The 9,840-nt window shown below is 61.9% G+C and overlaps 2 protein-coding genes across 2 annotated transcripts; one reads left to right on the top strand and one right to left on the bottom strand.

Moving 5' to 3' along the window:
* The first annotated feature begins 3,020 nt into the window (after positions 1–3,020).
* On the top strand, positions 3,021–6,441 carry RBM8A (RNA binding motif protein 8A). Its single transcript, XM_064475317.1, has 6 exons — positions 3,021–3,118; positions 3,462–3,521; positions 3,767–3,844; positions 4,147–4,283; positions 4,552–4,688; positions 5,896–6,441. Exons 1-6 carry the CDS (start codon positions 3,052–3,054, stop codon positions 5,939–5,941), a joined length of 525 nt encoding a protein of 174 aa, XP_064331387.1. The 5' UTR covers positions 3,021–3,051; the 3' UTR covers positions 5,942–6,441.
* Positions 6,442–6,804: 363 nt separating this feature from the next.
* LOC135317982 (gonadotropin-releasing hormone II receptor-like) lies at positions 6,805–8,567 on the bottom strand. The gene is made up of 3 exons (XM_064474722.1): positions 8,079–8,567; positions 7,751–7,955; positions 6,805–7,552 (listed from the first exon to the last, which is right to left on the bottom strand). Exons 1-3 carry the CDS (start codon positions 8,565–8,567, stop codon positions 7,056–7,058), a joined length of 1,191 nt encoding a protein of 396 aa, XP_064330792.1. The 3' UTR covers positions 6,805–7,055.
* Between the last annotated feature and the right edge of the window lie 1,273 nt (positions 8,568–9,840).

Here is a 9,840-nt window from a genome sequence, read left to right as displayed (position 1 = left end):
CTGTTAACCAGACCTGTCTTTAAGTCTCTGTTAACCAGACCTGTCTTTAAGTTTTTGTTAACCAGACCTGTGTTTGAGTCTTTGTTAACCAGACCTGTCTTTAAGTCTCAGTTAACCAGACCTGCCTAAGTCTTTGTTAACCAGACCTGTGTTTAAGTCTTTATTAACCAGACCTGCCTAAGTCTTTCTTAACTAGACCTGTCTTTAATTCTTTGTTAACCAGACCTATGTTTAAGTCTCTGTTAACCAGACCTGCCTAAGTCTTTGTTAACCAGACCTGTGTTTGAGTCTTTGTTAACCAGACCTGCCTAAGTCTTTGTTAACCAGACCTGTGTTTAAGTCTTTATTAACCAGACCTGCCTAAGTCTTTCTTAACTAGACCTGTCTTTAATTCTTTGTTAACCAGACCTACGTTTAAGTCTCTGTTAACCAGACCTGCCTAAGTCTTTGTTAACCAGACCTGCCTAAGTCTCTGTTAACCAGACCTGCCTAAGTCTTTGTTAACCAGACTTGTCTTTAAGTCTTAGTTAACCAGACCTGCCTAAGTCTTTGTTAACCAGACCTGCCTAAGTCTTTGTTAACCAGATTTGTCTTTAAGTCTTAGTTAACCAGACCTGTGTTTGAGTCTCTGTTAACCAGACCTGCCTAAGTCTTTGTTAACCAGACCTGTGTTTGAGTCTTTGTTAACCAGACCTGCCTAAGTCTTTGTTAACCAGACCTGTGTTTCAGTCTCTGTTAACCAGACCTGTCTAAGTCTTTGTTAACCAGACCTGTGTTTGAGTCTTTGTTAACCAGACCTGTGTTTGAGTCTTTGTTAACCAGACCTGTGTTTCAGTCTCTGTTAACCAGACCTGTCTAAGTCTTTGTTAACCAGACCTGTGTTTGAGTCTTTGTTAACCAGACCTGTGTTTCAGTCTCTGTTAACCAGACCCGTCTTTAAGTCTCTGTTAACCAGACCTGTGTTTGAGTCTCTGTTAACCAGACCTGTGTTTGAGTCTCTGTTAACCAGACCTGTGTTTCAGTCTCTGTTAACCAGACCTGTCTTTAAGTCTCTGTTAACCAGACCTGTGTTTGAGTCTCTGTTAACCAGACCTTTGTTTCAGTCTCTGTTAACCAGACCTGTGTTTGAGTCTCTGTTAACCAGACCTGTGTTTAATCCTTCGAGCCAGAGCACAGATCCAGCCCCAGCAGCGAGAGCTCAGACTAGGGTTTGGCCTCAGCTCCGCTTTGCATCTGCCCGCCAGGTGAAGGGGTCTGACCCTTCGCTCTGCCTGCCTGACGCCGCCTGCTCCCTCCCCAGCCAGCCCCGCAAGAAACAGCTTCGGGGGCAATTCTTAGGATTTCCGGGCTGAGTAGTTCTTCAGGTCAGGAGATGAGGCTGAGCTTACCGTGCCTCGGTGAGAGCTCGGCTCGGGAGGCAGGGAGCGGCCGGGAGCGCCCGCCTCGGAGCCTCTTCCTCGTAATCCTGGCGATGGAACAACAGAAGAACCTCCGTGCATTGTTTAAATGAATCGCTCCCTGTTCGCTCCCTGTCAGCACTAAATCCGTACGACCTTGAGGGCTAAAAACCTGCCCTTTCTGACGGGAAAGTGTTCCTTCAGCTCCCGCTCAGCCGAGAAGGTACCGACTTGTCCGCGCTAATCCCTGTATCCCTCCCTGCTGTCACAGTCCGTACCGCAGAGGACCCAGCAGCGTCTCGGCGGGAACATGAATTGAAGGCAGACTTCACAGCTTCTTTCTTCGACGCGGCTTTGAGCTTCCTCCGGCTCTTTTCCCCCAGGAAAAGCCTTCAGGACTCGGCTGTTTCCACATTTGGCCGCCCCTCGCGCCCTGTCCCTTCTCTGCCGCAGTAGGTTTGACCGAGGAGGGGCGGGCGGGTATTCGAGCAATAGTCTTTGTTTTGAGATGGAGATTAACAAAATCGCATTATCTGTAGGTATTCTAGTTTTGTATTCTCGTCCTAACAAGCCTATTTTGGGTTGTTTTATATATTTTTTTATACGCAGCCTCTTTACACAACAGTATTAACGTTTAATGCCTGTATAAATGGGACCGTAAATGGGGTGGAGGTGGGGTTTGTCTCACAGGCTGGCGATATCTAGACCTTGTATTTGGATTTAATCACTTGCTCTAGAAATAGCGCGGGCTCCGACGTCTCCCGACCGGCGCCTCCGCGCAGCGTTCCCTCGCGTCAAACGGCGATTTATCCGAGGGCCTGATCCCGCAAATAAGAGAACTCCTGCGAAGCCTGGCAGCGCCGCCGGCGCCGGATCTCCGTGCCCTGCCCGCCGCGCTCTGCGGTGCGTACGAGCCTCTCGCGCCTCGGGGTTTCCGTGCTTTCAGCAAAACCCTCCGCGACTTTCCCGTCCTGCAGCGCCGGGACCTACGCGAGCCGTTTCGGACACCAGCGGCCCCTCTGAAACGAATCGGGGAGGGTTGTGGTGTTCCCATTTGTCCCAGAAGAAGGGAAAAGGAAAACCCGATATTCTGTGACTCGTGCGTTCGGCAATTCGGGCACCGGGTTTGAGTCTCCGGATACGCTTGGAAGGTGATAAAATGAATGAATCCAGGTTTTCTCGGCATCCGAAATGGGTTGTTCTCCTTGTTCGGGCTACATACTTAAATGCAAAGCTGACAGGATAAATCGCCGTGCATCGTTGTGGTTCGTATGTATGATTTTATACAATAAAACTCTAGATTTTGGGGTAGCTGTGGCAGCTTCTCTCTTCTTCTGGGGCAGAAGGGGTAGATCGTGCCCCCAACCTGTCCTTTCAATCGTCCCTGCGTACGGGCTCGGACCCCGGGAGCAGCCGGGCTGGTGTCGCCACCCCGGGGGTTACTGGTCCCCAGTATGGCCCCAGTTTGGGGTGGGGAGGGCCCCCGCCCTTCCCATCATGGCGGCGCAGGCGGGACGGGATGCCTTGACCTCCCCAAGATGGCGGAGGGCGCTTCCGCCACACACCCTTCCCAAGATGGCGGTGGCGCGGCGGTACTTCCGGCGCGCTTCCCGGCGTGCACCGCGGCGGCGGCGGCGGCAGGGAGCGCGGCAAGATGGCGGACGTGCTGGACTTGCATGAGGCGGGGGGCGAGGATTTCGCCATGGACGAGGATGGCGACGGTGAGGGTGGTGCTGGGGGTGTCCCCCAACGGCCCGGCGCCCCCAACGGCCCCGGTCCGGTCCCCCCCTCACCCCTTCGGGCCCCCCGCCGGTCACAACCCGTCCCCTCCCCCTCTCTTCGGGGCCTCCCCGCCGGTCTCGGTCTGGTCCCCACCCCCCTTCGGGGCCCCCCCTTCGGTCTCATCCCGTGTGTGTCCCCCCTCTTCGGGGCTCCCCCGCCGGTCCCGGTCCCGGTCCCGCTCCCCCCCTCCCCCCAGGCCCCAGAACGGAGCCTGGCCCGGGACGGGGGGCCGTGCCTCTAGGTGCCCTGCCCGGTGCCGAGCCGCTCCCCTCTCGCCCGCAGAGAGCATCCACAAGCTGAAGGAGAAGGCCAAGAAGCGGAAGGGCCGAGGCTTCGGCTCAGGTGAGGAGCTCCCGACGGCTCTGCCCTCCCGCCGGGGGCCGGGGTGTCCCCCACCCCTCGGGGCCCCCCGGTTTGGGTTAAGCGCTTCGCCTGGAGTCGCTCGGAGAGCGGCCTGGTGCGAAGCCCCGGTCGTCTCGGTGCTTTGGGGGAGTTTTAAGTGGGTTTGTGGTTGTCTGGGCCCTGTTGTTCTCCTGAGAGATGTCACCAGTTGCCCGTTTCTCTCTCCCCCCCTCCGCCGTGCCCAGAGGAGGGCTCACGGGCCCGTGTGCGCGAGGACTACGACAGTGTGGAGCAGGACGGGGACGAGCCGGGCCCGCAGAGGTGTGAGTATCGCCAGAGGCACCTTCCCAGCCCTCGCTGTGGGCGCTTTACCGGAGGGAGGGGAGGTGGTGGGGGAACGTGGGGTCTTTGGCTCCGTATCAGGGTTCAGACCTCCCTGGGATGGAGCCTGTCCTGGCATTGTGGGGATTTATCTTGGGTTAAGCCAAGAGCATTGGACTCCGGGGCTCCATCTCCCCTTCCTACCCTGCGTATGCCTCGCTCTGCGCTTCACCACAGCCTTTGGGGGGACCCCTTCCCTGAGACCCCTGCGCTCGGTGTAACTCCTACTCCTTTCGCACCGCAGCGGTGGAGGGCTGGATTCTCTTCGTCACGGGGGTTCATGAGGAGGCGACGGAAGAAGACATCCACGACAAATTCGCAGAGTATGGCGAGATAAAAAACATCCACCTGAACCTCGACAGACGGACGGGCTACCTGAAGGTAGGAGGGGGTGCTCAGCACGGCTGCGCTTGCCCCTCGAGCCTCCCGGCGGCTTTGCCGCCTCCGTTTTGGCTTAGGGGGTGTTTGAACTCATCTGTGTCGCAGCGGCTGGACACGACACGTGCTTGTGTTTCCCCTTCCCCGGCTCTGCTGTGGAGGTGGGATCAAACAGGGCTTAGGGAGGGATTATTGCTGTGTCTGGCCCCTCACCGGCTGCCCTGCTGCCAGGGTGGGCTGCTGCTCACGCTCCCCCCTTCCTGCTCCGTAGGGATATACTCTGGTTGAGTATGAAACCTATAAAGAGGCACAGGCGGCCATGGAGGGGCTGAACGGCCAGGAGCTGATGGGGCAGCCCATCAGCGTGGATTGGTGCTTCGTGAGAGGGCCCCCGAAAGGGAAGAGAAGGTAAGGGCGAGACCTCGGCGTGCCGGGGACCGGCTTATCAGAGAATCGTACAATCCTTGGGGTTGGAAACGACCTCTCGGATCATCAGGTTCAACCGCCAACTCAACACCACCCCACCGTGGCCTCCTAAACCATGCCCTGAAGTGGCACATCTACATGTCTTTTAAGTATCCCCAGGGACGGTGACTCCCCCACCTCTCGGGGCAGCCTGTGCCAGGGCCTGGCCACTCTTTGAGTAATGAAATTTTCCCTCATCTCCAAACTAAACCTGCCCTGGCGCAGCTTGAGGCTGTTCCCTCTCGTCCTGTCCCTGGTGACTTGGGAGCAGAGACCGACCCCCCCCTCACTCCAGCCCCTCTCAGGCAGCTGCAGAGAGCGAGAAGGGCTCCCCTCAGCCCCCTCTTCTCCAGGCTAAACCCCCCCAGCCCCCTCAGCCGCCCCCCAGCACACTTGTGCTCCAGACCCTGCCCCAGCCCCGCTGCCCTTCTCTGGACACGCTCCAGCCCCTCAAGGCCCTTCTTGTCCCGAGGGGCCCAAACCTGAGCCCAGCACTCGAGGTGGGGCCTCCCCAGGGCCGAGCACAGGGGCCCCATCCCTGCCCGGCTCCTGCTGGCCACACCAGGGCTGACACAAGCCCGGGGGCTGGTGGCCTCCTTGGCCACCCGGGCACTGCTGGCTCATGCCCAGCCGGCTGTCAGCCAGCACCCCCAGGGCCTTCTCCGCCGGGCACTTCCCAGCCCCTCTGCCCCAGGCCTGGGGCGCTGCCTGGGGTTGGTGTGACCCAAGGGCAGGACCCGGCCCTGGGCCTTGTTAAACCTCACCCAGGCGGCCTCGGCCCATTGACGCAGCCTGTCTGGAGCGGGGGCAGGGGCACAATCCCCTCCCTCGCCCTGCCGGGGACGCGGCCCAGGGGACAGCCGGCTTTTTGGCTGCCCGCTCCCGGCCGGCTTTTCACCCCCCAGCACCCCCCGTCCTTGCACGCGGCCGTCCCGCCGACTCCTCGGCCACCCCGCAGCCCACCCGTCGCCCCCGTAGCTCCGCGCTGCGGGTTGGGGTCCGTACGCGGGGCCCTGGTGGGTGACATCACTTGTCCACTGATGACATCACTCCATCCTAGAAGGCCCCTAGATTAGAGAGAGTGAAATCGCTGCCTGGGGCTCGAAATACCCATAAACAACCCCCCGACACGCTCTGTCCTCTCTTCCAGGGGCGGGCGCCGACGGAGCAGGAGTCCGGACCGGAGACGCCGATGATGGATCCTCATTTCTACCTGCGCGTTCCACGTTTAAACTGGGAGAACTGGGAGGGAAACCGGGCGGGGTTTGTACGTGGGGGGCTGGGCATTTGGGGAACAGCTGGAGGAGTAAAACAGTTCATCGCTTCGGCAGTTTTGCTTCTTACAAGATTTTATTGTTTTCAAACAAGAAAACTTGGCTGAAGAAGCAATACCTGAGGTTGCCGGGGGTCGCTCTCACGCTGTTTGCGGCGGGAGCCGCCCCCGAGCCCGGTTACGTCTCGAACCGCGACGTTTTTAAGCATTTTTGTTACGCCTGCGAGTGACCTGGCGTTTTGGCCGCTCTTTTGGAGAGAAGTTGTTTTCTATCCCCCAGGCAAACGATCCTTAAATCTCCTGAGGGGTTTATTCTGTTGACTTTACGTTTGCGTGTGAACTCGGCCTTTTGAATAACTCCGATTTTGTGTAAAATTGTCCTCTCGTTATTTGTTCTTAATTAAACGTTGTGCGAAGCTGTAATCGGGGCCGCGGGTCCTTCCGTGCCTCCTTGCTAAGTTTAGATTTGCCCAAAATCGGGCGATGTCACTGTCGTCACGGCTGTCGATCTCGGGGCTGGCGGTAGCACAACGGATTAGCTGAAAAAGCCATTTTTTCCTTAAAATAGTGTTTGGAAGAGCCCCCTTTATTTAGCCGTGACAGCGGGCTTTGGCGTAGCTTGGCTCCGGTGGCGTTGAATTCTCCCCGTGCCCCCAGCGGAGGTGAGGGGGGCACATTTAAATTTTAAAATTCTTTTCCCCCCGCCAAGGACGGCCCTGCGGCGTCTTTTTAAGGAATTTCTGCCCCAGATTTCGCCCTCTCCCTGGCTCGGGGGGCGCTTTGCTTCTGCCTTGGCGCCCCTCGCGCGTTGCCGGTGCCGTTAAACCCCGCCTGGCGCGGAAACGTGCCGGTGGCGCGGCAGCGCCGGCTGCGCTTAAACCATCCCCTGGCCCCGAGACGGGCTCCTGCTGAGAAAATAATCGGAGTTTATTGCTGAGCGGCTTTGTGGCGGCACAGAGCCCTCGTGTCTCCCCCCAACCCGCCTTCAGGGGGTCCCGTCGCTCTGCCGCGGGTCCGGCCTGGCCCCCCCCGCCCCGTCACATGAAGCTCTCCGTCGTCCTCCTCCGGCACAGCTCGCACCTCCGTCCCGGCAGAGCCGCGCCCGCCAGCACCTCCAGCTCGTGCTTTCCGGATCCCCCCGGGCTGCTGCCGGCTCTCCTGGCCGGCACGGCCGTCGTGGAGACGCGGAAGGAACCGGTGAGGGCGGAGGCGACCTCCTGCTCGTGCCGGCGGCGGCCGCAGCGGCACGCGCGCCACATCTCCCTGCGGAAATGCACCGTGAAGAGCCCGTAGATGAGCGGATCCAGGCACGTGTTGAAGAGGCCGAAGAGGAAGAGGATGTGGCTGAGAGACGGCGGCACCTTCTCCCGGGTCAGCATCTCGGGGGAGAACCAGTACCAGAGGCCCAGGAGGTAGTAGGGCGTCCAGCAGACGATGAAGGTCAGGACGATGACGATGGACATCTTGAGCGTGCGCATCCTGGCCCGCGGGATGTTGTCGTAGGACCGACGGAGCTGGATCTCCTGGGAGGAGGCTGCGGGGCGGAAACGGAGGGAGAGGGGAGGGAACACGTCGCCCGGGCGTTAATTAAGAGCGCTGCGCTAACGAGCTGGGGAGAGGGGACCCGAGCGAGGGGCCAGACCCCAGCAGGAGCACCGGGAGGTGAACAGGGAAGAGAAGACCCGAGCGGTGACGGGGAAAGGAGCGGCGCGGCCGCGGGCCGTGCTCTCACCGCGGGCGTCCTTCATCCTGCCCGAGATGGCGGCGAGGATGCGGCCGTAGCAGAGCACCATGACGAGCAGGGGCAGGAGGAAGAGGCAGGCGAAGGTGAACATGTTGTAGAGCGTCTCCTGCCAGTGCGCCCCGAAGCTGCCCACCGTCGCGCACTGCACGAAGCGGCGGGGCCGCGACCGGCTCACCGTGCGGAAGACGAACGCCTGCAAGGGGCCGCGGCGCCGTCAGCCTCCTTCCTCCACCGTCATCATCACCGTCATCCCGCCCCACCCGAGGCGGTGGCATCCCCTCCGAGGTCTCCCACCCCGCGGCGGGGGTTCGCCCACCTGGGGCAGGGCCAGCACGGCGCTGAGCGCCCACGCCGCGCACAGCATCGCCTTGTTCCTCCTCTGGGCGCAGCCCACCGCCAAGGGGTTGACGATGGCGGCGTGACGGTCCAACGCGATGACGACGGTGACGAAGGCCGAGGCGTACATGGCGGCCAGCTTGAGGAACATGAGCGCCCGGCACGCCGCGTCCCCGCCGTACCACTGCACGGTGACGTTCCAGGCGGCGTCCAACGGCATCACCACCACCGTCACCAGCAGGTCGGCCGCCGCCAGGTTGGCCATCAGGACGCGGACGCGGGGCGGACGCCGCCGCGGCGCCCGGGCCGCCGACCAGAGCACGGCACCGTTGCAGCAAGCCGAGGAGAGGAAGAGGAGGCACGTGATGGCCACCCGGACCTTGGCCGCGGTGGAGAAGGTCGGCAGCAGGATGGGCTCCTCGCCGGCGCCCGCGCAGCTCCGGTTCCCCGCCGTCCCGGTGACGTTCATGCCGGCGGTGGCCGCCGCGGGGCTGGGAGCCCGGGGCCCGGCGCGGGCTCGTCCCCGGCTGCGCTGTCACCGCGGCGGGACGCGGTGATGCCGAGCATCTTTCGGGTTTGCCCGGGTTCTCCCGGCGGGGTTCTGCTTCTCTGCCCCGAGTTTGGTCGGGTCTCAGCCCGGGGGGGACCCAGAGCGATGGCGCCCGCCCGGGTCCCCTCTCGTTTCCGAGGCCGGGGCGCGGTGCATAAAGGAGCCCAGGCTGGAGACAGCGGCCTCGTCCCCCCCTCCCCGAGGACCCCCCGGCTTGGGGAGCACCCAGGGGCTCAGCTCACCCCCAGGACCCCTCAGCACCCAGGGGGATGAGGCTGGTCACCCATGTCCCCCAGCATCACCCCCTCGGTGTCCCCTGGCCAGCCTGGGCTCTCCTTCCTCCTCCTTCCTCTTCCTCTCCTGGGGAATAACCCTGCAGGGGTCAGAAAATCCCCCTTGTCACCACAGAGAAGGGGACAGCGAGGGGGTCCCGTGGCCGGCCCCGCTCCCTATCCTCGCGTCCCTGGGGGAGCCCTCCCCCCTCCTCCCCCTGCTAAGCAGCGGAAGATGAGGAGGATGAGGAAGAGCTGGGGAGGGATGCGGGGAGGGCCTGGCTGTCCCATGGGTGCTGCCCCCATCCCCAGCTGTGCCCCGTGACAGCTTCCTCCACCCTGGGACCCCCCTCCCCAGCGGTGTCCCCAGCACAGCCCCCAGCCCCTGCGATGCCCCCCAGCTCAGCCTCAGCCGTTCCCCATGGCAGTGTCCCCTCCAGAGATCGTCCCCCAACCCCACAGCAGTGTCCCCCAGCCTCACCGGTGCCCCACGGCAGCGTCCCCCAGCCCCAGCAGCGTCCCCAGGCAGCAGCAGTGCTCCACGGCAGTGTCCTGAGCCCAGGCGGTGTCCCCCAACAGCGTCCCCAGCCCTGGCAGCGTCCCCCAGCCCCACCAGTGCCCCATGGCAGCGTCCCCCAGCCCCACCAGTGCCCCATGGCAGCATCCCCCAGCCCTGGCAGCGTCCTCCAGCCCCACCAGTGCCCCATGGCAGTGTCCCCCAGCCCTGGCAGCGTCCCCCAGCCCCACCAGTGCCCTATGGCAGTGTCCCTCAGCCCTGGCAGTGTCCCTCAGCCCCATCAGTGCCCCATGGCAGTGTCCCCCAGCCCCACCAGTGCCCTATGGCAGTGTCCCTCAGCCCCGGCAGTGTCCCTCAGCCCCATCAGTGCCCCATGGCAGTGTCCCCCAGCCCCACCAGTGCC

Source organism: Phalacrocorax carbo, chromosome 28, assembly GCF_963921805.1.
Source record: "Phalacrocorax carbo chromosome 28, bPhaCar2.1, whole genome shotgun sequence".
Classification (NCBI taxonomy): domain Eukaryota; kingdom Metazoa; phylum Chordata; class Aves; order Suliformes; family Phalacrocoracidae; genus Phalacrocorax; species Phalacrocorax carbo.
This window is presented reverse-complemented; position numbering and strand designations above follow the sequence as displayed.